The following is a 27,500-nucleotide window of genomic DNA, read 5'->3' as shown; positions in this document are numbered from 1 at the left end:
GATTTTTTACCTCTATTGTCAAAAGACCTCTTCAGGCAATGACAATAAACATTTCATCTCTTTGTCTCTGTATCTGTGTGTGTGTGTGTGTGTGTGTGTGTGTGTGTGTTTGTTTGTTTCGTCTTGGTTTCGTTGTTGCTTGCAAAGATCTTGCAAGAATAACCAAAAATGATACGTTATGTATTACACAAAAGTGATATATATATATGTGTGTGTGTGTGTGTGTGTGTGTGTGTGTGTGTGTGTGTGTGATATAATAATAATGATAGTAACAATTCGTCTGAGTTGTTTATCAGACTGTTTAATACGTTGTTGTTGGATACGTTGCTTACATAGCTCTATCTCTCCTGCTGTTGACAATCAGCACTGCCACAAGTGTACACACACACACACACACACACACACACACACACACACACACACACACACACAATTGTAAAGAGCAACTGCTACCGTGCAGTTTTTTTCAATGGAACATTTTTTCTATGGTTTTGGTTACAGACAGAATAATGTTTATGGACTTCGTCCAAATTCCTCCACATGCTCACACAATTTTTTTCTTCTTTCTCAAATATGATAGCACTCACAGCAACTAGCTGTTCAGATAAAGAACACATTCTACCAGCAACAAAAAAAAACCAGTCAGCTGAAAGGCAAACCAACACGCAAAGAAAAAGAAGATAAAAGGAAGAAAGAATACTTCCTGGTCGCGAAAAAAATGTATGGATTCTATGAAGGCTCTTTTGAAAACTGGGCTCTCATAATCATTTGAAGACAGAGCAAGCGAGTGAGCGAGAGAGACATTCAGTTTTAAAGGTGGTTTATTCCCATAACCAGATGATGCGATGAATGGGGTTTGTGAACATGATTTTATGTGTGTGTGTGTGTGTGAGGGATAGAGAGAGAGAAGGGAGGAGGGGTTAGAGGGGAAACTAAAGTCGTGCCAATCCCTCAAACCATGTCCCTCCCCATACCCTCCTCCCCCACCCACCCCTCCTCACATATCCACCGTCCCCAGTCTGACAAGTTGAAGACTCGAGCTGGCTTTGATCCAGTGTGCTGCAAGAACACACAATAGGTTGAAAGGAATTACACGGCACTTCGAGTCAAAAATAGCAGATTACCCGGACATCCTCCACCACACTCCGCCGCTCTCCCCTCTCTCTCCCCCCTCTCTCTCTCTCTCTCTCTCTGTCTCTCTCTCTCTCTCTGTCTCTCTCTCTCTGTCTCTCTCTCTCTGTCTCTCTCTCTCAAATGACGTTTTCGAATGTTTTTGTACATAATTTGGCTTTGTCCTTGCTTTCATTTCCAACTTATTTTCTTTTCAAATGTATGTTGTTTTGTTGATGTCTTCTGTGTGTGTGTGTGTGTGTGTGTGTGTGTGTGTGTGTGTGTGTGTGTCTGTGAAGGAGGGGGAAGGGGGTCTTTACTTGTGTGTTGTTGTACACTTGAGGGCTGGATGAAAAGAAAAAAAAAAAAAGCATTGTGTGTACTCCGGTACCCATTGTGAAATTGGAATGCGTTTCGTTTTGTTGACTCACTTGTGTAAACAAAGTGAGTCTATGTTTTAACCCGGTGTTCGGTTGTCTCTGTGTGTGTGTGTGTGTGTGTGTCCTTGAATTGCCATATATATATGGCATTATACAGAGATATTATTGGTCTGCCATTTCCTTCAACCAGGCCTAGACCCCCGGTGTAACAGGCCAGTTTCTACCCTGTCCAGAGTATACCCCCGTATAAACTTGCCTAGCCCACACACTGTACCCCCGTATAAACTTGCCTAGCCCACACTGTACCCCCGTATAAACTTGCCTAGTCCACACTGTACCCCCGTATAAACTTGCCTAGTCCACACTGTACGCCCGTATAAACTAGCCTCGGCTACATTATACTCGTTGTATAGTTTGGCCTAGGCCAGTTTATATCCTCTGGGCCATTTTATACCCATCTCTTTCTCTCATAAACACATTGATATCTGAAGGGTGCCAAGATTTACAACCTTAGAATCAAGGTGAAATGCGAAGGGTTTTTTTTTTACACAACATTTGCCATACAACAGGCTTTTATTCAAAATGGGGGAAAGTGGGAAACAAATATGTGCCTTAAATATTTATCTGCAAAGTCGGTTTTCAGTTTTTCAAGATGTGTTCAAAGGAAGCAAAAAAATAAATAAATAAATAAAATAAAAAGCTTTTGAAGCTAAATGTAAGTTTATCAAATTTGCAAAAAGTTGTTTATTTAAATATCAATTGTAGTTTTGAATATATTTATGCTTTCTGAATGTTTAGTTCCAGTGTTGAATAGTTGAATATCTTACGCCTCCAATAGTGCAGAAGAAACAGAAGGAAGAAAACAAACAAACAAACAAAAGACATATTTTTCGAAACCACTGTCAATAGCCATTTATTCGCTATAAATTCATTAATTAAGTTACTTACTTACTTACTTACTTACTTACTTACTTACTTACTTAGTCAGTTAAGGATGGGTGGTTGGGTGATTAGTCACTTAGTAAGATAGATAAGACTATGTTAGAAATATAACATAATCAATGGAAAAAAAAAAATAAAACTTTATTTTCTGAAAATTACGTAAATGTGTCTCTTGACTCACAAGATCATATGTCATCATATGACATCATACGTCGCAATATATTCGTCACAGCCTTTGAAAATAAAACTTAGCTTTTATCTTTTTTGATTGTTTGATTGATTAACTGAACTATTCCTTCGTTCTGATTTGACTGGTTCGTTTACGTTTGCCCACCTACATATTTGCTTACTTTGTGCTGACAGCACGACTTTCCTTCTTTTCTCGCTTGCACGCTTAAAAACGCTCCGTATAATCTTCACCACAGTTTCAGTTTCAGTTTCAAGAAGATGTCAAACAGTTTTGACTGGTCCACATACGCTGCACAACATCTGCGAAAAAAGATGCTTGGCCGATGTATAAACTCAACACATTGGTCAGGCCTTAGGAGCCTACCTTAGGTTTGTATAAAAATTACCATGAAATAAAATGATACAGAATAATTAAAATAAGTAAATAAATGAATAGATCTAGATACGATAAAATAAAAAAAAATATACGTACAAAATGAAATGGTTGAAATATCTTAAGAACCTGACAGGCAAAGACATGGGAGTGAACACAGTCAAAGCAGCACACCCATACTGACACATTGAAGTGACTAGCAATATCACATAGTCCTAAGCCGTGACTTTGTTCCCATATTAAAACATGGTACATAAGCATGGCCCAAGATGGAAGGCCGTCAACGGCCTATGTTAACAGTCTGCATTGACGACCTGACTGTTGACGGACTATGCTAATAGTTTATATTGACGGGGTATGTGTTGACGGTCTATGTTAATGGTTTATATTGATGGCCTACATAATGACGGCCTGTGTTAGTGGTTTCTTCTGACAGTCAATGCTGATTGTCTATACTTGGGGCCTGAGTTAACGGTCTATAATGAGGACCAGTATCTTCACGGTGTATGTTAACGGTTTATATCGACGGCCTATACATTGAAGGCCGATGTGTTGATGGCCTGTCGTAACGGCCTGTATGTTGAAGACTGATGTGTTGATGGCCTGTCTTAACGGCCTATATGTTGAAGGCTGATGTGTTGATGGCCTGTCGTAACGGCCTATATATTGAAGGCCGATGTGTTGATGGCCTGTCGTAACGGCCTGTATGTTGAAGGCTGATGTGTTGATGGCCTGTCTTAACGGCCTGTATGTTGAAGGCTGATGTGTTGACAGCCTTTCTTAACGGCCTGTATCGACAGCCTTATGTTGAAGGCCGATGTGTTGACGGCCTGTCTTAACGGCCTGTATGTTGAAGACCGATGTCTTGACGGCCTGTCTTAACGGTGTTGAAGGCCGATGTGGTGACGGCCTGTATGTTGACGGCCTGTATGTTGATGGCCGATGTGTTGACGGCCTGTATGTTGAAGGCCGATGTGTTGACGGCCTGTCTCAACGGCCTGTATGTTGACGGCCTGTATGTTGAAGTCCAATGTGTTGACGGCCTGTATTTTGAAGGCTGATGTGTTGACAGCCTGTCTTAACGGCCTGTATGTTGAAGGCCGATGTGTTGATGACCTGTCTTAATGGCCTGTATGTTGAAGGCCGATGTGTGTGACGGCCTGTATGTTGAAGGCCGATGTGTTGACAGCCTGTCTTAACCAGCCTGTATGTTGAAGGCCGATGTGTTGACGGCCTGTCTTAACGGCATGTATCGACAGCCTCTGTGTATTAATGGTTTATAAGGACAGTTGTTGTTGTTGTTTTTACAAAGGCTAATGTTACGACTGATGATAATGATCTACACTGACTTCCTATACGTTCACGGTTTAAGTTGACGACAACGGTCTACATTGACGGCCTGTGTCCTGACAGCCTGTATGGTGACGGCTTATGCTGATAGCCAATGTTAACTGTCGACATCGACGGTCTACATGTTGACGACTAATATTAACGGTCTATATTGACGGGCGATATATTGACGGCCTATATGTTGACAGCCTATATTAACGATCTTTATTGACTGGCTGTGAATTTCACAGCTTGTGTTGATAGCCTATGTTGACGGACTTTGTCTTCTTCTTCTTCTTCTTCGTTCGTAGGCTGCAACTCCCATGTTCACTCGTATGTAAACGAGTGGGACCTTACGTGGATGTGTTCTTGTTTCCATAACCCACCGAACACTGACATGAATTACAGGATCTTTAACGTGCGAATTTGATCTTCTGCTAGCGTACACACACGAAGGGGGTTCAGGCACAAGCAGGTCTGCACATATGTTGATCTGGGAGATCGGAAAAATCTCCACCCTTTACCCACCAGTCGCCGTTGCCGAGATTCGAACCCGGGACCCTCAGATTGAAAGTCCAACGCTTTAACCACTCGCCTATTGCGCCCGTCAGCCTTTGTGTTGATAGTCTTTATTGACGGCCTGTGCCTCAGGAAGGATGACAGGCGATGACCAAGATGATGATCAGTTCGACAAGTTTCAGTGATAAACGTTACACTTTTTTTTCAAACATTTTTATTCAGTTTTTACATTATTAAACACACAAAAACATACACTAGTAACTATACATACACACAGACACACACACACACACACACACACACACAAACACACACACACACACACACACACACACACACACACACACACACACACACACAGGAACAGAAGTACCACTACTACTACTACTAATACTAACACAACCAAAAGAACATGCTGGCAAAGATCAATGAATCAAGATCAAATATAAGGTCGTCGTGTGCAGTCTAAGGAATCCGATAACTGTAGGTTGTCAACCTCACAATAGTTAGCACAAATGTGGCCATACTTTAAATTGCATAGTAAGACACAAAATATAGTAATGACAATATCAGAACTGTATAGACACAATATATATTCTTATTTCAATTTGTATTCAAAAACAAGGATTTATATAGAGACCATTTGCTGATAAAGTCATTATAAAGAAAGTTTTTCCTAGCTATATATTCTTCAACTGTATATCTATATTCCAATTTTTTTTATGAAACCTTGCAGAACAGGTACAGTGCTGTTGATCTTGTATTGTTTAGCCAGCAACAAAATGAAATAAAAGGTGGGATCAGTGACTATATTTCTGTCATGTCCAAGCATGACTAATGGTTGAGTAAATGCAAATTTTGAGCATCTTTCGTTAATCAAATCCATTAATTCTTGCCAGAAACGTTGGATGGTTGTACACTGCCAAAACATGTGTCTAATACTTTCATTATTGCAAAAACTACATAGATCATTGTTAAGTACACCCATCTCTTTTAAGTATAACATTTTTCCAAAGGCATCTGTGCACAATTCTTATCTGAAACCATTTCAGTTTTACATCCGGAATCTTACTAATGTACAAAAAAACATTTTCTCCAGTCAAGAACAATGTTGAGTTTTTCAGCCCATTTTGAACAACACTGTGGATGAACACCATTGTCTATAAGTATGTCATGATAAAGCTTTGAACCTTTACATATGGACATCAATTTCTTGAAAAACAAAACATATTCAAGCATTGATCATTATCTATGGTTATGTTCTTGTTTTGAATATACTCTTTTATTGCTGATATGTAACCGGCAAAAGTAAGAAAATTGATGTCGACATTATATTTTCGTTTGAATTCTTCGTAAGAAATAAAATGTCCATTTTCAAGCAAAAAATGTGCAATACAGTATATACCTTTCTCTATCCATGCTTTTCCCCGAATAAATGTTTTCCCTATTTGTATTCTTCGATTATAAAGTACTGGTTCTGCCAGAAGCTCAACAGAGTTATTACAATCTATTTTATAGAAAAATTGTTTGTATGCATTAAATACATCTGTCCAAAAAGTATTTGTTTGAGCGAAAGATAATGTTATTTCTGGCCCATATTTCTGGATATCGTTCAGCACAGGAAAATTAGCCATTGCAATGTTTTCCCATTTATTATGCGTTTTACCCACTTTCCGTATCCAAGTCAATTTTAGAGAGGATGCATAGTTTTTAATTCTGGTAATCCCAGACCACCATTTCTGATACTTTTATGCGCAGTTTTTCTATTTATCTTATTATTCTTTTTGTTCCATACAAAACTATAACAGTGATTTTGTAAAATGCGAAAAAAAATTGTCAGGTGGGTTAAGCAGTAAAATCCACAAATGAGTCAATTTAGACAAAATTAATTATTTTAGAACAGCTATTCGTCCAAGGGGTGTTATTTGCCTTCTTATCCATACTCTAAATAATTGTATAACATCTGCTAATTTTTCAGAGTAATTCATATTTGCACAGTTTTGTAAATCATTTGTAAACTAGATTCCTAGAATTCTAAATTTTGGTGGATTCCATTCTATCCCTAGATGCTCCATATACCGAATATTGGAATTTTTACTACTTCCCAGCCAGATTGCACTTGTTTTTTCCAAAATTCATATGTAGGGCTGATTTACTCCCAAACGTGTCCACTATATGCATGCATGTCTCAAATGATTTTTTGTCACCTGCTAAAAGAAATTCAGTATCATCTGTGTATTGAGAAAGTTTGTGTTCCGTTTTGTTGATCGTTATACCACGTACATCTTCGTTTTCTCGTGTCATTATTGCTAATATTTCAACACACAAAACAAAAAGGTATGGTGATAGTGGGTCTCCCTGTCTACATCCCCGTTCTACACTAAACCAACTAGAGACTTGCCCATTTACGAGAACACAGGATCTGATATTATTATAAAATGTTTCTATCCATTTACATATCCCACTTTGGAAACCAAATGCTTTTAATACTTTAAACATAAAATTCCAACTAACTGAATCGAAATTCTTCTCAAAATCGATATTTAACAAAAGCACAGGTAGATTGTGCTCTTCTAAGTAAGCTATTGTGTCATAAATCAACCTTATATTGTCACCTATATATCTATTCCTGATAAAGCCAGTTTGGTCTTCTGCAATAAGTTTGGGCAAGACAGTTTTTATACGGTTGGCTATGCATGACGATCCGATTTTATATACGATATTTAGCAGTGATATTGGCCTCCAGTTCTTGATGAAGTTTCTATGTTTGTCTTCTTTAGGGATACATACAATTGTTCCTTGTTTTTGAACGCAAAAAAGTTGACCTTTTCTAAAACTAGTGTTTAATGACCTTACAACAAAATCACCTATTCTGCTCCAAAAACACTTAAAAAATTCTGCCGTGAAACCATCTGTACCAGGATTCTTATTGTTTTTCATATTTTTTAGCCTCTTCAAACGTAATATCACCCTCTAAATCATGTGCTTCATCAACATCAAAACATGGAAAATCTTTTATAAGTTCGTTAATTTCGCAATCTTCAACGTTTGAACTTTTATATAAATTTTCATAGAAACCTTGGACTTCTTTTAGAATTTCATTTTGGTTATTTAGAGCATTGCCATTTGTATCATTTAATCTAGCCATATTCTTGCTTATATAATGACGTTTTTCTAAATTACAGAAATATTAATTACTTTTTCTCCATCTGCTATCCATCTTGCCCTTGATCTTAAAAGTACCCCCTCTATTCTTTTCTCCCGAATAACTTCAGTCGTTCCTTCTTAGCTTCTATATTCATAACGTCTTCCTTACTTTTTATTTCTAGTGTTTCTAGTTGCTGAATGTCTTGTTGTAAAGTATTCTCCTCTTCGTTTGTTTTCCTTTTCTTCATTGTTGCATAAGAAATAGTCCTTGATCTAACCTTCATTAATAGAAAGTCTAGGAATAGATCATCAGGTACTGACAACTGTAAGTCTTGAACTGGAATAATATCCACTGCCTCTCTTAAATATGGGCTAACTGTATATTCCTCTCTTTAACCTTTTTTTATCTCTTCATTAATTTCGTCTAAGTAACCCTTATCTTTTAATAATGAGGAGTTGAACGTGTTCCGTTTACATTTGTTATCAAATTTTAGCCTTAATAAGATCATTGAGTGGTCAGTTCTATATTCGTAATCAATATCTGCATCTTCAACGAAAGAAACTACTTGATCTGAAATGAGCAAAAAAATCCAACCTAGCTTGTTGAAATGGATTAGTTCTTCTCCATGTGTATCTGTGAACATCTTGATTTAGATCCCTCCATATATCGTTCAATTCTAATCCGCTAATCATTTTTTCTACTATCTCTCTAGCCTTTGGGTTGTTAACGTTTTTGTAGTCTCTAGATGGGTCGAGTACTAAATTAAAATCTCCACCAATTATTACATTACTGACATTGAAATCTTTATTTTTTTCGCTTAAAATATCATAGAATTCCGGGTCATCTCTATTTGGACCATACACATTTACAGACAGAAAGTCGTTTTGCTTAATTTCGGCCAATATCATAATACTGTTTCCCCCATCACCCACATAAACCTTTTTTTTTTACCTTGAATTCAAAATTGTTAATAAATAGAATAGCAACCCCTCTTGCGTTAGATGCGTGGCTTGCGAAGTAAGCTTGATAACCCCACTCAGAAAGAATATATAACGTTCCATATTTTTTTCAAAATGTGTATCTTGCAAAAAATAGATAGAATATTGTTCATTTTTTAAGTAACGAAACACATCTTTTCTTTTTTGACTATTGTTCAGGCCCTGACAATTAACTGAAACAATTGATAAAGAACTATCCATATTGTATAAAACAATCAGTACACTGGTCAAACAACCCACAAGGCTCATCAACTTTACCATCGCAAGCAGACGCAGCAATAAATTGATTGCTCGCGCGAGTGAAAAGTGCCTTCCGTTACGATTATCATTATGCTTTTCTTTTGACCAGAACACACATTTCTTTAATTAACTCACTCAGTACGGCCAGTCCTCTCCTCTCCTCTACACAGACCCCTCGGATGTCCAGTGGGTGTCTCAATGATCCAGCCTTTAGCTTCCGTCGTCAGAATTGTGGTATTTTTTGTCAACATTCACCTCTTCAGTGTAAGAGCCTTCCGCTTGTAATATTTTGATGGTGGTAATTGGGGAGAAACGCTGTTAACGTCGTCTCTTTCGCCGTTCGTATGGAGAGAGTTCATAGAGAAATGTAGAGAGTGTGTGAGGAGAGAGAGAGAGGGGTGGGTGGGAGGGGAACAGAGGGAGACAGAAAGAGAGAGAGAAGAAGTTACAATTTTCAACCTGATATCATGTGTACAAGGAACATGGTAAGGGGAGGAAACAAAAAACAAACGTGAACTTTAATCCGGCACACACAAAACATTCAAATATCGTGTCACGCTTTCCGTGTTCTCCGTCACCCATGAAATCCGTGATAAACATGCATGAAATCCACACACACAAAAAAGCCTGTCAAAGTCCTGATCCAAGTGTGTGTGAAGTGGATGGGGGAAGGGGGAGGGACGGAGGGGGCAAGAGTCAGACTGACACCAAACAACTTGAATACAATTCACATCCACGGTTTGACCTTCCAGAAAAAAACATCACGGTTTGACCTTGAGTTTTGGAGTGTGTGTGTGTGCACACGCGTTAGTTAATTAGTTGTAGGCGCACGCGCATGCGCGCGTTTGTGTTTACTTGTGACAGAGTGAATGTGTGTACGTGTGTGCGCGCACGTGTGCGCGCGCACTCGTGCACGTGCACTGGTAGTAGTATTTCCACACACATTTCACACACATTTACACACACACACACACACACACACACACACACACACACACACAAAAAGGTCTATAGAGGATAGATTAGAAGAAAAAAGCACACACACACACACACACACACACACACACACACACACACACACACACAAGCAAAAAAAACCAAAAAAAGACGAAAACATGTCTTGGCCACCGCGATATTGGAGCATAATGACAATACCCCCAATAAATGCATATCATTCATACAGATAAACCTACACATGCATAATTGCAGATACATGTACAAATACTACATATCATACACACTTACATATCAATTAACATGCAAATGCATACATGCATATCCACATGCACATATGCGTTTTCACATGGGGAGACATGAGTAAAAGGAGGTTACATGATGCTTGTGAAAAGAAAAAAAAATACTAGCAAATTGTTTAACATACACAGCAACAACAACAACAATCACCTCCCCCCCTCCCCAAAACAAAAAGAAAAAAATCACTGTCGACCGTGACATACAGCTTGTGATTCAGTACGGGTCATAGAAATGGGTTCCGTAATATGCAAGATGTAGAACAGTATATATTACTGCATAATGTCTAGATAAAAATAGAGGTGGTGGTGGTGGTCGTGTGTGTGTGCGTGCGCGCGCGCGTGTGTGTGTGCTCGCGCGTGTGCGTGTGTATTTCTGTTATGCATACTTATCCATGACATACCATTCAATACACCACCCAAAGAAAACGATATCCATCTGCCTAACTTTTCTCTCTTCTGCATAAATGTGCGTAATGACACAGCCAAACTATATTCTCTCTCTTTTCTCGAAATGCTTCCTCTTTCTCTCAATGGCCCAAATTTTCTCCGATCAGTGATATAACATTATAATGACATGGGCAGATGGAACGAGAGAGAGGGAAGAGAGGATGAGAAGGAAAACACGAACACACTGATAAAAAACTGCACAACTCATCTCACGCACATTATCAACAGCATCGCATTTCCTCCACAAAGCGAATGTTTTCCACATTCTAACTTCAGTGTTCAAAACTATTAACATTAAACGTTACACATGTTCTGGTATCAAGCTAAGCAGGAAACTGAATGAAACTGGTACAGTGGATCTGAATTATGATGTTTGTCACCATTTGGTTTCCACAGCAGTTCACAACTTTGCTCGAAACAAGAAGAACGCCATGGCCCAAAGTGGAGCTCGCATCAACAACTCTTTCGAGCCCGATTATGATGATCCCGATGGCTCCCAACACAGTATGGATCTTTTATACATTGTGAACCTTAGCGACAATTCGCCGACAGACTCCCAGCAGTCTTCGCCTGTTGACGATGAACCTCAGAGTGTTTACTTCCCCGGCTCAAAACCAGCACCAGGTGAGAGTGTTTTTGTTGGTTTAGTTTTGGTTGATTGGTTTTGTTGGTGTGGTGTGGTGTGGTTTGGTTTGGCGTGGTTTGGTTTGGTGTGGTGTGGTTTGGTTTGATGTGGTGTATTGTGGTTTGGTTTGGTGTAGTTGGGTGTGGTGTAGTGTAGTTTGGTTTGGTGTTGTGTGGTGTATTGTGGTTTGGTTTGGTGTGGCGTGGTGTGGTTAAGATAAGATAAGATAAGATAAGAATAACTTTATTATCTCCACCTGGAGAAATTTGGTCAGGTACATTATCACAACATAGACAAGTAAACAACATGGGGACCATAACTGTAAAAGCCAACAACAGCCCCAACAAATATTACGAAGATACAAATGTAAAAAAATATCACATACACCGTTTCATACATACATCCACACACTGCAGGTAATAACTAGTATTCTTAATGTAAAAACAGAAAGAATTAAGAAACATTATTTGAATATAATTATAAACATAGCCTACTATACTGCACATTGATTATAATAGACAGATAAGATAAGAATAAAGATGAATTGCGGAAAACCACAACCAGATAATCAGCACACACCCACACCGCACCCCCCCACCCCCACCCCACCCCACACACGCAGATAACTTGATCAAACAAGAGTAATAAACATATGTTCTCAAATAAAAGCATTTCACATATTCGCTTTTAAAAACATTGCAATTAATTATTACATCGTAATTATTAAACAGAAATATATTTAGAATATGGACGTTAGCATTAGACATATTCATTGTACATTCATCCTGCATATTGCACATTATTCTTCCTACATATTGCACATTCATTATAACCAATTGTCACGTTTTAAGCTCAGTAAACACACACACACACACACACACACACACACACACACACACACACACACACACACACACACACCACAACTAGAACAAGGTACAGCCTATCATGCACGGACTTTCACACGTCTCACATGAGAGTGTGCGCGCACACACACACACACACACACACACACACACACAGAGTTCTCAAGAATTTAAAAGGTGGATTGAACGTGGAATAAAAGTCTTCAGAGCTCTGGATTTCAACTTAAAAGTTCTGTAGCGTCGTCCTGATGGCAATAGCTCATAATACTTTGCTAAAATATGGGTGTCGTCAGTTGCTATCTGCCTGCTTTTTTTAACCACTCGACTTTCATACAGCTCTTGCATACTAGCTTGTTTCACTCCCACAATTTTACTGCATACACTCATGACATCGTTCAAAACACGCTTACTCCTCACTCCCAAACTTCCATACCAGCACATAAATGAAACTGTAAGCACAGACTCGATACAACATCGATAATAACTTTGAAGAATATTTGAATTTATACCAACATTTCTAAGCTTCTGTAAACAAAAAATTCTAGATTGACATTTCTTATGAATGGAATCAACATTTCTGTCAAAAGTCAGCTTATTGTCTAAGATGGTCCCTAAATATCTATATTCATTGACCATCTCCACTGTTTGACCATCAATAACAAGGTCAGCTACAGGCAAGGGGTCTTTCCGAAAATCTATTAACATTTCTTTTGTTTTCAATACGTTGAGATCCAGATAGTTTTTCTCACACCAGGAACAGAACTTTTTATTTTCACTGAAATAAATAGCATCAGAGTTGGACAGATCTTCAATTGCTGAATCATCAGAATATTTTATGACAGGAGTTTCCTCCGTGCCTCTGCAGTCATTTGTGTACAGTGTAAAAAGAACAGGGGACAGCACTGTACCTTGGGGTGCACCAGTAGAAGTAGATTTTAGAGAAGAGTGGGCAGAATGAAAGCGGACGGACTGAGTTCTATTGACAAGAAAACTTATTATCCAAAGAGTAAGCTTCGGATCAACATCCATGCCTAGCAGTTTGAGGGCAAGGAGATGAGGTTGTATTGTGTTAAAAGCAGAAGAGAAGTCAACAAAAAGGATACGAACGAAAGATCCCGTGTTATTCAAATGAAGGAAAGCATTATGAAGGCGAGTTAGGATAGCATCGTCAGTACTTCTGTGTGCTTTATAAGCAAACTGAAGAGAGTCAAGCTGCTGTTCAGTGAAAGAAAGAAGATGTCGGAGAATAATTTTTTCAAAGCATTTCAAAGTTTGGTGTGGTGTGGTTTAGTTTGGTTTGGTGTGGTGTAGGTTGGTGTGGTGTGATGTATTCTAGTTCGGTGTGGTGTGGTGTGGTGTGGCTTGGTTTGGTTTGGTGTGATGTGGTTTTGCGTATTGTGGTTTGGTGTGGTGTAGGTTTGGTTTCGTGTGGCTAAAACATTTCCTCTGAAACAGTGCCGATATATATATATTCATAAAACAAGTGTGCGTTCTATTCCGCGTTTCGTGTTCCCAGATATCAAACACTCCACAATTGGCCGCCGCTGTTTCTCTGTCTCTGACTCTTTCACTGAGAACTCTCTCGCCTGGTCCAAACGCTGACCCTTGGTCAGATCATTCGAGTCCAGCCTTGAAACCGTTTTCCACGCCCTTGATCTGTGTACACGTCACACTGACAACCGCTCGTGTCTGTTCTCTGTTTCAGAGCGTCCACCGGAACAGAATGTGACTTCCGACGACTTGCGTCTGTCTGTCGCCAACAGTTCATCGACTGGTTCGTATTTGCCATTTATTTAACTCTCTCCATACGAACGGCGAAAGAGATGACGTTAACAGTGTTTCACCCCAATTACCATCATCAAAATATTGCAAGCGGAAGGTTCTTATACTGAAGAGGTGAATGTTGACAAAGAATACCACAATTCTGGCGATAGAAGCTAAAGGTTGGGTCATTGAGACACCCACTGGACATCCGATGGGTCTGTGTAGAGGAGAACAGAGGACTGGCCACAATGAGTGAGTTAACAATTTAGCTGAATAGCTGGTTGTTAGGTTACTAAGATAATTGATTGACTGGTTGATTACTTGACTGATTGCTCGTGAGCTTGTTTACTTAATCGGTAGACAGGCAAGAAGACAGGAAGGCAAGAATGTAGTTTGTTAAGTAGGTCAGCAGACAGGTAGATACGTAGGTAGTTTTTGTTGTTTGTCATTTGAGTGGCGAGTCGCTCCCATTACCCCAGAGACAATTTCAAAGAACTGGAAAGTGTCCTGGGAAAGACACACTCATTTTTCTTCCTTTCTTTTCAAATGGTGCTAATGATGGATGGTATTGCCCTGTTCGGATGTTTCAAGTATCACAGGAGATAGAAGAGATGTAAACTACTGTGGGCTGCATTTGTTCTTTTTTTTTTGGGGGGGGGGGTTGGAGGGGGGAGGGCTGACGTGTCTCTTGTGTAGACAAAGTTAGTCTATGTAAGAGCCTGGTGTTCAATTGTCTGTCTGTCTTTCTGTCTGTGGTGAACTTTAATTAACAAATTCATTTTCTTTGTGAATACTCTGTCTCTCAATAGCAAATTTGGAATAAGCATAGTGAAAAAATATATGTCCACTCATTCCAATGATAAATTGTAAGTCTTCCGGATTAAGACGTACTTCCGGATCATGAACAGTTTATTTTGTTGAGGCTCCAAACCAAGAAAATGTATTTGGCTCTTCCCAGTTAGTAGCCGGAACATTATTTGGGTTTAAGGACATGACATAGTTTTTCGCCTTCTTAATTAAAAGAAAAGGAATACAAATTATGGAGAGAACTCCTAGAATAATACTTGCTACATCATCGACGTGTTTATTGCAAATGATTATAAAATGAACATAAAAAAACTGAATCGACGGCATCCCTGAGGCAGAGCTTTCTCAGTATCGGAATGCGTAGCATCCCCGAAAACGGAGTATGGCTGCCTACATGACGGGGTAAAAACGGTCATGCACGTAAAGGCCTACTCGTGTACATACGAGTGAGCGTGTGAGTTGCTGCCCACGAATGAAGAAGAAGAAGGGATGCCTAGCGTACGCCAGTCTGCGCAGATCTGGAGAAATCGGCAACATGCTGTGCTGTGCCTGGGGTGATGGCCACGTTTGCTTTACCGCCAACTTTAGAATATGGTTTTGATCCTGATTAACTCACTCAGTACGGCCAGTCCTCTCTTCTCCTCTACACAGACCCCTCGGATGTCCAGTGGGTGTCTCAATGACCCAACCTTTAGCTTCCGTCGTCAGAATTGTGATATTCTTTATCATCATTCACCTCTTTAGTATGAGAGCCTTCCACTTACAATATTTTGATGGTGGTAATTGGGGTGAAACGCTGTTAACGTCTTCTCTTTCGCCGTTCGTATGGAGAGAGTTAATCGAGATTTATCAAAATAACGTGATTCATACGGTGTTATCACCTCGAATAGAGTAATGAATTTATTGTGATTATAAAAACTTCTAAATATTAATTTTGGATAACAGTGGTCAGTTGCGCTTTGGTCACGTGCTAAATCTTGTTTCCGAGCGTAAGCTGCCTCGCTCAATATCTATCCAACACCCTTTTTCCCCGGCTTTATGTTTAAACCTTTCACCGCCAGTCACGTTTTAGTACAAAATTCCTTTGTGGTATATACACAGAAAAGACAGTGGCTATGAATAGCAGGGGATTCCCCCCTTGCGATGTATAGAAAATATGGCCTATCCTACCACCGAACACTAAGAGCAGTAGGTTCATGCATAACAGACCAATGAATGGTCACCTTTCAGTGACATGGGTCCTCTACCACGCCTGTGCATAAATGCGAGCTTGGTGGTGAAAGGGTTGATACAGAACACAATTTTGGCGATTTTTTTTTCTCTCTCTCTTTTCCTCTCATGATTCCTTTTTGGATAAAGCGCGTATCACAAATGAGTCTTGAAGGCTTTGCCTCTTTTGTTTCTTTTGTCTTTTTTCCTCCTCCCCCCACACCTTCAACCCCGCCCCCCTGCTTTTTATGCTGCTGCCTTCTTCTTGGCGATATGTTTCAGAGGAGTAACATTTTTGTTTGACTGCAATTGAATCAAAAATTAATTTTTAAAATCTAAAAAGTAGAAAAGATGTAAATTGTTCGGTGTGCTGTTTTATTTTGTTTTTTCATTAAATGTAAACTACTTCTTTTCGTGTTTACTTTTGCGGCTTCGTAGTTATGTTTTCGGTGTTGTTTTTAAATGTCTGCTTTATACCTCTCTCTCTCTCTCTCTCTCTCTCTCTCTCTCTCTCTCTCTCTCTCTCTCTCTCTCTCTCTCTCTCTCTCTCTCTCTTTCTCTCGTTCTCGCTCTCGCTCTTAATGTTTAAAGTTTTGGTGCAAATAATTTATGACTTTTTTTTCCGAAATCTCAACAGACTCGTCTGGTTACTCACCACCTACATCAGTCAATTACGACGGTATGCTGTTTTGTTTTGTTTTCTTTTTCTTTGTCTTTGTTTTGTTATTTCACGAAAAAGAACCCACAGCAACAAAAGGGTTGTCCCTGGCAAAATTCCGTAGAAAAATCCACTTTGATAGGAAAACAAACAAAAACAAAAACAAACACACACACAAAAAAAAAAAAAAAAAAAAAACTGCATGCAGGAAAAAATACCAGAAAATGGGTGGCGCTCTCAGTGTAGCGACGTGTTCTCTCTGGGGAGAGCAGCCCGAATTTCACACACAGAGAAATCTGTTGTGACAAAAATTAGTAATACAATACTATACAAGAAGCGAACGTCATGAAAAGAAAGTAATTACATTCAGTCTTTGTTGTGAGTGATTTTGTCGACAACAGATAGATTTATAGATAGACAGACAGACATAAACGAAAAGATACATATATATATATATATATATATATATATATATATATATATGTGTGTGTGTGTGTGTGTGTGTGTGTGTGTGTTTCCGTGTATGCTTGTGTGTAAACCTGTTTTTTTGCACAACAGTACATAAACCTGACGGACTGTAGTGTTCATTTTGTTGATGGTTATATAAGCACAAGTTATTCGTATACTGTCATCATATCATAACGATCTAAGAGCTTCCTTTACATATGAATCGTGTATGAATCACGTATTTTCGTATGGCGGGTGCCTTTTGGGTCCAGTGTGTAACTCTAACATTGCACATTGCAATCCGCCGGCTGCGAAGTACATGTTATAGTTGTTGTTGCTTCGGTTGTTGCTGATATTGTTGTTAGCATGTACATAAGATAAATATTCGATAGGTTCTAAGTATTATGCTGTTGTTGTTGTTAGCATGTACATGAGTATTCGGATAGGTTCTAAGTATTATGCTGTTGTTGTTGTTAGCATGTAAATAAGATAAATATTTGTATTTGTATTTGTATTTCTTTTTATCACATCAGATTTCTCTGTGTGAAATTCAGGCTGCTCTCACCAGGGAGAGCGCGTCACTACACTACAACGCCGCCCATTTTTTTGTATTTTTTCCTGCGTGCAGTTTTATTTGTTTTTCCTATCGAAGTGGATTTTCCTACAGGATTTGGCCAGGAACAACCCTTTTGTTGCCGTGGGTTCTTTTACATGCGCTTAGTGCATGCTGTACACTGGACCTTGGTTTATCATCTCATCCGAATGACTTGCGTCCAGACCACCACTCAAGGTCTAGTGGAGGGGGAGAAAATATCGGCGGCTGAGTCGTGATTCGAACCAGCGCGCCCAGATTCTCTCGTTTCCTAGGCGGACGCGTTACCTCTTGGCCATCAGTCCAGTCGGTGGGGTCTTCAGTATCATGCTGCTGTTGTTGTTGTCAGCATGTACGTAAGATAAATATTCGATTAGGTTCTAAGTATTATGCTGTTGTTGTTGTCAGCATGTACATAGGATAAATATTCGAATAGGTTCTAAGTATCATTGTTGTCAGCATGTACATAAGATAAATATTCGAATAGGTTCTAAGTATCATGATGTGTTTTTAAGTACTGTGATTTTAGTGTTAAGTACTGTGATATGAGAGTGCACCATTAGATGTTGTAATGTTTGATGTGTAGGTCTGTGTTGAATGTTATATTGTGCGTGGTGTTTTTGTGACACTGAGAATATACCTTGAATTATTGTTAGCGTTTGACTAGATGTTTGTTTAACATGATGCACGTAAGCTGTCATTCTAGTGTTTAGATGTGTGTTTTACACTTTTGTTTTTACTGTGTACATCGCATTTCAGTATGTTTTACATGGAGGGTTGATACACTAGTAGTAGTAGTAGTAGTAGTAGCAGCAGCAGTAGTAGTAGTAGTAGTAGTAGTATCATAATTATAATTCAACAATTCTGATGAGAACAAAGCCGTGTTGTTGTTTATCATTTCTCAGGAAAGCACCTTTTGATTGGCTTTCAATTGAACTATCTTCATTCAATTCCATTCAGTTCGATTCAGTTGAATTTCGTCTGATCTGATCTGGTCCCGTCTTGTCTGGTCTGGTTTCAGTTTACCCGATCTGATTTGACGTGATGTTGATTTGTTTCCATTTTGTCTTTCGTTTCAGCAAGCACCCTCCAAATTATGCCGCTTATGCCTCCCGGAGTCGGATTTCATTCGACAGACACTCCAGTCATCGACCGCCCGCCCAGTCCACCGCGGGAGCACCGTCAGCCAATCAGCAGCGGTCAGAACCACACGTCTTACCCGCACTCACATCAGCTTCGGCGAGTCGTCAGAAACCAGGGTTTGCTTCCCAGGATTGCTACTGGGGACGGCATATACACCGTCACATTCCGGCGGAATTTTCCTTTTAGGGAAAACCAGACTGCTGCATCTCCGGTCAACAACCGTGCTCAACAGGCCATCGTTATTGATCGTCCGAGCATCGACTCTCATCCTCCGGGCAACGACCGTGATCGTCTGAGTAACGACCTTGATCATCCGTCCTTCGGAAAGCGGCAGTGTATGCGGTGTTTAAAGCGGTGCTGCGTGGTGACGTTTGTGCTGGGCTTTCTGGCGGCCTTCGCGGTCATCATCGCCTTGGTAACTGTTCCGGGGTCTGGCGAGGGCACTTACCTGGTCAAAGGTGTGGTCACCTCGCTGTCACTATGATTCTGCGTGTCTGTGTCTGTCTGTCTGTCTTTTTCTTTCTCTCTTTCTGTGTCTCTCTCTCTTTCTCTGTCTGTCTGCTTGCCTCTCTCTCTCTCTGTCTTTGTCTTTCCCCCATCCCCCGTCTCTCTTTTTCTGTCTGTCTGTCTGCCTCTCTCTCTGTCTGTCTATTTATTTATCTATCTATCTATCTCTCTGTATCTGTCTCTGTCTTTGTCTGTCTGTCTGTCTGTCTGTCTCCTTCTCTCTCTCAACATTAACACTTTTTCTTCTCAAGCTGCTGAACGCCTTTCCAAAATTTCTTCCCGTACCGACGTATCCACACATTACAACACTGTCCTCTCTCAACTGCTGGATGAACATTCACCCCCCACTACCCGCATGCACCCTGACAGACCTTCCGCCCCGTGGTACACACAAGACATTCGACTTGCAAAACGCAAACGTCGCCAAATGGAAAGACGATGGCGATCAACAAAACTGCAAGTCCACAATCAAATATTCCGAAAACAAATAAATAAAGTCAAACATATGATCTCATCAGCAAAGACAAACTTCTTTTCTTCTCAAGTTCTCAATGCCACATCCACCAAATCTCTTTACTCTGTCATGTCAAATCTTCTTGGAACTGCAAAAAAAGACCCCTCTTCCTTCTGCCTACACTTTATCTGAACTCCCCAATGTCTTCTCCTCTTTCTTTTTCGACAAAGTCCAAAATATTCGTACCATCTTAGACCAAATGTCTTTCCAACCTGCTCATCCTGATCCTCAGTTCAGCGGCACTCCTCTCCATTCCTTTAATCCATTGACTGAAACAGAAGTTCATGAAATCCTGAAAGAAATGACAATAAAATCCTGTGAGCTCGATTCTATACCAGCCTCGGTCTTTTCCCAGTGTGTCTCACAGCTTCTCCCCACAATCACCAATATTGTCAACTCATCCCTTCTCACTGGAGCGTTTCCATCCACTTTCAAAACTGCAATCGTGCGGCCTCTTCTGAAGAAACCCAACCTTGACACAAACATTTTGAAAAACTATCGACCAGTTTCTAATCTTCCATTCATGTCCAAACTCCTTGTAAAAGCTGTCCTCAAGCAGCTCAACAACCACCTTGGTTTCAACAATCTCATCCACCCATTTCAGTCTGCCTATCGCGCTGACCACAGCACCGAAACCACTCTCCTCCACATTCTGAACAATCTACTGATAGCGTCCGACTCAGGAAAATTTTCCCTTCTCACTCTTCTCGACTTGTCAGCCGCCTTTGACACGATAGACCATTCAATCCTTTCCCGTCTTCATTTTACATTTGGTATCAACGGCACAGTCCTAAACTGGTTCAAATCTTGTCTCACTGATCGATTCCAGTCTGTCATTGTTGATCATTTCCAATCTGAACCCGTTAAAATCGAACATGGAGTCCCACAGGGATCTGTTTTAGGCCCAGTGCTCTTCACACTGTACACTGCTCCTCTCGCTGAAATTATCAACCGCCATAATGTCAGTCATCATTCCTATGCTGATGACACTCAACTTCAGAAGAGTGATACCCCTGAAAAATTGTTGTCACTCTTGAAAGAAACATCCAACTGCTTCCTGGACATTCAAAACTGGATGACTCGAAATAAGTTACAATTGAACGCGGACAAAACTGAAGCAATGATCATAGGAACTAAACAAAAACTGTCTTCCATCACAATTCACACAATCAAACTTGGCAGTACATCCATCCCTCTTTCCAGGTCAGTCAGGAATCTCAGTGTTGTCCTTGACAATACACTTGGTCCATGCAAAAATTTATCAGTCAGACATGTCAGTCCTGCTACTGTCAACTGCGGCGCATCAGTGCCGTCCGGAAATATCTGTCCACTGACGCAGCATCTAGACTTGTCGTTTCTCTCATTCTCAATCGCTTGGCTACTGTAACTCTCTATTGTCTGGTTTGCCTGCTTCATCCATGCAGTCCCTTCAGCGCATACAAAACTCTGCTGCCCAACTCGTCCTCAGAAAGAAAAGATCTGAGCACATCACTCCTCTTTTGCAACATCTCCACTGGCTCCCTGTCTCACACCGAATAAAGTACAAGATCAGCACTCTATGTTATAGATGTATTCACAAAACTGCCCCTTCCTATCTCTGCGGCTGCCTTCACCTGTACACTCCATCTCGCTCACTACGATCGGCTTCGGATCCACTCTGTTTACGCATACCCAGATTCCAACACTCGACTGTTAGCCGCCGTTCTTTCTCTGTCTCTGGACCTTGCATTTGGAATGAACTTCCTCTTTCGCTTCGTCAAGTCTCCACACTCAGCTCTTTCAAGTCTGGCCTTTAAACCCACCTCTTCCCAAAATGGCCTCCCTTGCCTGCCTCTTCCTTGTCTTTAGTTTCTACAGTTTTAGAGTTATGCATGCGTGTGAATGACTGGTGCGAAAGCGCTTTGATTTGTCTCTGCACAAGATTCAGCGCTATATAAATACCATTATTATTATTATTATTCTCTCTCTCTCTCTCTCTCTCTCTCTCTCGCTATCTCTTCCTGTTTGTCTCTGTCTCCCATTCTTACTTTTTCATTCCAACTCCTCCATCTCTCTGTGGGTCTCCGTCTATCTCTCTCCTTCCCCCTTTCACTATCTTTTGAGGTGTGTGTGTGTGTGTGTGTGTGTGTGTGTGTCTGTGTGTGTTCAATGGATTGATGTCATGTGTCCACAGCCATACTGGACATGCGTGTGAAGGAACCGTTCCACGTGGATCTGCAGAATCTGTCGTCGCCCCGAGCAGTCAACTATACAAACAGAATCCGTCAACAGGTCATTCTTTTATATTAATCGTCTGTTCCTTTCTTCTTCGTCTTCTATTACTACTTCTCCTTTTTCTTCTATTACTACTACTACTACTCCTTTTCCTTCTACCATTACTACTGCTATTTACTACAACTACTACAACTTCTTTTTCTCCCCCGTCTCATCACCCTTCTTCTCTACTTCTTCCTACTCCTCTTCCTCCACCTACTTCTCCTGTACCACCTCTCCCCCCGGCCCCTCCTCCTCCCTTTCTTCTGCCACTACCTCTTCCTCTTTCTTCTTCTTCTTTGTCCACCTCTTTCTCTTCCTCTTCCTGTTCCCCCTTCTTCTCCTCTTCATGTTCCTCCTCCTCCTCCTCTTCTTCCTCTCTTCCACCGCCCTCCTCTTCCACTTCTGACTGTCAATGATGAATGTACATCTTTAAAAGCAACATTGTATCTATCTGGTGCCCATGCGTTGCCTTCTTTAGCGACACATGATAGGACAGGGGGATAGAAGTCGGGACAGCGACAGTGTGAGAGACACATTGACAAAGACACAGAGGGACAGAGTGAGACAGAGGGAAAGACAGAGAAGGGCAATGAGGGAGATAGAAATTTCTTACAGGAAAAAAAAAAGAACAAAAAGATCGACAGACTGAATATATGAATATTAAAGCTACATCGAGAGCCAAAGGCTAAGCTGAAAGCTTCCAGTATGCAAAATGCAAACAAAACCATGCATACAAAAACCTTTTATTCACACCATATCCTCTGAAGAGATCAACTCTGAAACAAACGAAGAAAACATGGCACGAGTTTTAATCGAGGTTTTGAAGACTGGACGCAGGATACAGCTGTGCGTTTTTAACGTGGTTTATTTGATCCTTTTAGGTGTCGTTGATTCTGGAAAACCAAACCGATGTCGACCAGGTGCAAGAATTTACTGTTATCCAATACAGGTAAGGTCAGGGTGTGTGTGTGTGTGTGTGTGTGTGTGTGTGTGTGTGTGTTTGTGTGTGTGTGCGTGCGTGCGTGCGTGCGTGCGTGCGTGTGTGTGTGTATGTGTGTGTGTGATGTATGTGTGTGTGTGCACGTGTGTATTGCATATGTTTTTGTTTATTATTTGCTATTGTTCTATAGGGGGCGGGGGTTGGGGGCTCAAACATACCAAGAAGTAACATTATTTCAAAAGCGCTTCGAGAAATATACCAGCATCATCATCATCATCATCATCATCATTTCTTTATCCAAACTACAAATCCAACCAATCCACCCCGACAGTTTCTGACCCCTGTTGCGTGCAGCAATGGCTCCACAAAGGTCCAGATGGGGGTAGAATTGCTCGTGCGCGACAACCTCAGCGAATCGGACTTCAATGAGAACGTGCTGGCCCCGAGCCTGCAGAAGAAAGGGGACACCTTGTGGGTGGGCAACATACCTGTGGATGGGACCGGTATGCACGTGACCAATTACTCCATCACCGGCGACGTTTCCAGGCCTCCAACGACAACACCTGCCATAGGTAGACAGACACTGTGTGCTGTGGTGGGGTGGGGTGGTATATATATAGTGTGTGTGTGCGTGTGTGTGTGTGTGTGTGGTACTGTACCACTTTAGCATCCTAAATTCCTGAGCTGAATTTAGGATGCTAAAGTGCGACTTTGTTTATGAGCGTAGCCTGTGATCAAGCTGTTGGGTAGCAGCGATAATTCAGATTTTTGTTGTTGTTTGTTCAACGAAATAGGTGTTGGTTTTCAACTTTTGTTTTATTAATTTTATATATATATATATATATATATAATTATATATAGAGAGGTGTGTGTGTGTGTGTGTGTGTGTGTGTGTGTGTGTGTGTGTGTGTGTGTGTGTGCAGAGAGAGAGAGGAATGGGAGGTATTTGTAACAGTCTTAGAGGTCGTCGATCCTTTCAACAGAAGAATTCGAATGCCACACCTCCCACTCACCTCCCCACCCTTACCCCCGCCCATTCTAACCACCAGTACAAAAAACAAATTTTAGATATATATATATATATATATATATATATATATATATATATTTGACATAGTCTATAATTATCGTCTTTGTTCTTTTCAGCTGAAGAGTTCGACTGTTCCGTGGGTGGACTGGACTACAAGCCCAACCCTGACACCTTCCCTGACAGGTGTGACAGCTATCAACGCTGCGAGAACGGACGGGGCCATGACCGTGAATGCGCCTCAGGCCTGGAATTTGGCTACGACCCTCAAACCCCATCGGTCGGCCCCTGTCGCCTCCCGTCCAGCGCCACTTACTGCAGTCAGAAGAGGGCGATGATGACGACAGCAGCGACGGAACCGACAATGACGTCATCGACGAGGATGACGTCATCAACGACAGTGACGGCATCGACGGGGATGACGTCATCAACTACAGTGACGCCATCGACGTCAACGGCCGTGACGAGTTTGAACTGTTCATCTCCTGAGTTGTTACCCTATGGTAAGTGCCATGAGTGGACATACTCTGTGTATGTGTGTGTGTGTGTGTGTGTGTGTGTGTGTGTGTGTGTGTGTGAAAAGGGGGTGTTTTCTGCTAGTATTAATTTCATTGTCACATTCATCATCATCATCATTATTGGGGGGTTTTCAGCACTTTGATCTTGATTGTGTTGTAAAGATGACAAAGAAGAAGGTCGGAAAGATGATGATGATACGTCTGGTGCCCATTGTATGTTGCAGTGCAAAATGCCACAGACCTGTATTCCTGCAATAAAACGGGAGCCCAAAACTTCCGTGCACACAGCACTACTTACCCTGACAACTGCGGGAAGTACGTGTGGTGTGAGGGTGGAGGTGTACTAACTGTCCGCCATTGTGCCAACGGTGCCAGTTACGTGTATGGAGGGGACGAGCAGGAGCCGTGTTATGAAACCGGTGACCCGCGCACCTTCTGTGCGCGTATGGAACTGGCGAAAGACTGTCGATGACTTCGGGGCTAGGGGTTGGCGGGAGTATGGTAGTTAAAGAGGTGGTGAGGTGTGAGTGTGTGTGTGTAGAGTGCGTATGCGTGTGTGTCTGTGTGTGTCTGTGCACGCGCACGCGTGTATGACTGAATGACACGTGAATCGAATGAATGCCTAAAGACAGCCGTCAGTCGGCTCTGACCTTGGAAGGCAGTTTGTTGTGTAAGTGCCTCCGTGTCTGTGAAGCGTACTAAAGGTATGTGCTTGTGTAATAAGAACAAAAAGAAGAAGAAGAATCGTGCTCAAATCGTGTGTGTGTGTGTGTGTGTGTGTGTGTGTGTGTGTGTGTGTGTGTGAGCCATATATATTTTTTGTTTTGTTTTGCATGTTGCCAGTATTAATGAGACTGTTAGTCGTAGTGCTTCTGAAAGGTGTGCATTTTAAGTTGGGAAAACTTTCCGTGGATGTAGGTTTTCTTGGAAACATGCTCATGTTCACACGCCTTGTTTCATGACATTTGTCTTCATCTATACACCCTGAAGATAAACGATATTTTATTGGTATGCCGAATGTGCCGTGTGTATGTTTGTGTGTGTGTATATATTTGTGTGGGTGCGTGTGTGGCTGTGTACAATCTTGGAAGTCCCTGTGATAAACGATATTTTATTGGAATGCCGGATGTGTAGTGTGTGTGTTTGTGTATGTGTGTTTGTGTGTGTACAATCTTTGTGATTATTACAAATTACCATATAGTTTTAAAGAGTCATTGGCCAGAGCAGTTTTATGATGGAACAGTATGTAAAGACTTCTGTTTATGCACAAACGATTTCGTGACGTCCAAGAACTGTAACCCGCATATGTAGATATATATTTTTCATTTTTTACTTGTATCGTGTTTCAAAACAGAGAGAGAGAGAGAGAGAGAGAGAGAGAGAGAGAAATTGCTTTCGAATAGTGCCATAACCACTGTGGCGCAATATTTAATGTCTTATCATATTGGTTAATAGGTTTTTGTTTCCTGTTTCATCTCTGTACGGAACACTAATGACATGTTCTTGCCTTATCACGCTTTGAATATCATGCATGTGTGTATAGACACTCGTATTGTGGAGTGATGGCCAAAAGGTAACGCGTCCGCCTAGGAAGCGAGAGAATCTGGGCGCGCTGGTTCGAATCACGGCTCAGCCGCCGATATTTTCTCCCCCTCCACTAGACCTTGAGTGGTGGTCTGGACGCTAGTCAGTCGGACGAGACGATAAACCGATGCCCCGTGTGCAACATGCGCTTAGCGCACGTAAAAGAACACACGGCAACAAAAGGGTTGTCCCACGTAAAATTTTGTAGAAAACTATTTCAATAGGAAAAACAAATACAACACACACATACGCACGCACGCACGCGCGCGCACACACACATACACACACACACACACACACACACACACACACACACACACTGACCTTACCTGTATTGGATAACAGTAAATTCTTGCACCTGGTCGACATCGGTTTGGTTTTCCAGAATCAACGACACCTAAAAGGATCAAATAAACCACGTTAAAAACGCACAGCTGTATCCTGCGTCCAGTCTTCAAAACCTCGATTAAAACTCGTGCCATGTTTTCTTCGTTTGTTTCAGAGTTGATCTCTTTTTTGGACATGATGTGAATAAAAGGTTTTTGTATGCATGGTTTTGTTTGCATTTTGCATACTGGAAGCTTTCAGCTTAGCCTTTTGCTCCTGATATAGCTTTCATATTCATATATTCAGTCTGTTGATCTTTTTGTTCTCTTTTTTTTCCTGTAAGAATTTTCTATCTCCCTCATTGCCCTTCTCTGTCTTTCCCTCTGTCTCACTCTGTCCCTCTGTGTCTTTGTCAATGTGTCTCTCACACTGTCGCTGTCCCGACTTCTATCCCCCTGTCCTATCATGTGTCGCTAAAGAAGGCAACGCATGGGCACCAGATAGATACAATGTTGCTTTTAAAGATGTACATTCATCATTGACAGTCAGAAGTAGGAAGAGGAGGGCGGTGGAAGAGAGGAAGAAGAGGAGGAGGAGGAGGAGGAACATGAAGAGGAGAAGAAGGGAAAACAGGAAGAGGAAGAGAAAGAGGTGGACAAAGAAGAAGAAGGAGGAAGAAGTAGTGGCAGAAGAGAAGGAGGAGGGGGGGAGAGGTGGTACAGGAGAAGTAGGTGGAGGAAGAGGAGTAGGAAGAAGTAGAGAAGAAGGGTGATGAGACGGGGGAGAAG

At 41.1% G+C, this 27,500-nt stretch overlaps 1 protein-coding gene across 4 annotated transcripts in view; it reads left to right on the top strand.

Annotated features, from left to right (window-relative positions):
• The window catches only part of LOC143286887 (uncharacterized), a 32,823-nt gene extending 6,007 nt beyond the window's left edge, over window positions 1-26,816 (top strand). For 2 of the 4 annotated variants that reach the window (XM_076594800.1, XM_076594802.1), the window contains exons 2-10: window positions 11,325-11,552; window positions 14,125-14,193; window positions 16,837-16,878; window positions 18,976-19,497; window positions 22,234-22,331; window positions 23,198-23,265; window positions 23,611-23,828; window positions 24,403-24,786; window positions 25,026-26,816. In XM_076594800.1, the coding sequence (XP_076450915.1) occupies window positions 11,360-11,552; window positions 14,125-14,193; window positions 16,837-16,878; window positions 18,976-19,497; window positions 22,234-22,331; window positions 23,198-23,265; window positions 23,611-23,828; window positions 24,403-24,786; window positions 25,026-25,273 (1,842 nt within the window). In that variant the 5' untranslated portion in view covers window positions 11,325-11,359 and the 3' untranslated portion in view covers window positions 25,274-26,816. The remainder of the gene's footprint in view (window positions 1-11,324; window positions 11,553-14,124; window positions 14,194-16,836; window positions 16,879-18,975; window positions 19,498-22,233; window positions 22,332-23,197; window positions 23,266-23,610; window positions 23,829-24,402; window positions 24,787-25,025) is intronic. The other 2 variants (XM_076594801.1, XM_076594804.1) reach the window with 2 other exon arrangements.
• Window positions 26,817-27,500: the final 684 nt, after the last annotated feature.

Source organism: Babylonia areolata, chromosome 10, assembly GCF_041734735.1.
Source record: "Babylonia areolata isolate BAREFJ2019XMU chromosome 10, ASM4173473v1, whole genome shotgun sequence".
NCBI classification, from domain to species: domain Eukaryota; kingdom Metazoa; phylum Mollusca; class Gastropoda; order Neogastropoda; family Buccinidae; genus Babylonia; species Babylonia areolata.
The sequence above is the reverse complement of the archived record's forward strand: the minus strand, read 5'-3'. Positions and strand labels throughout refer to the sequence as shown.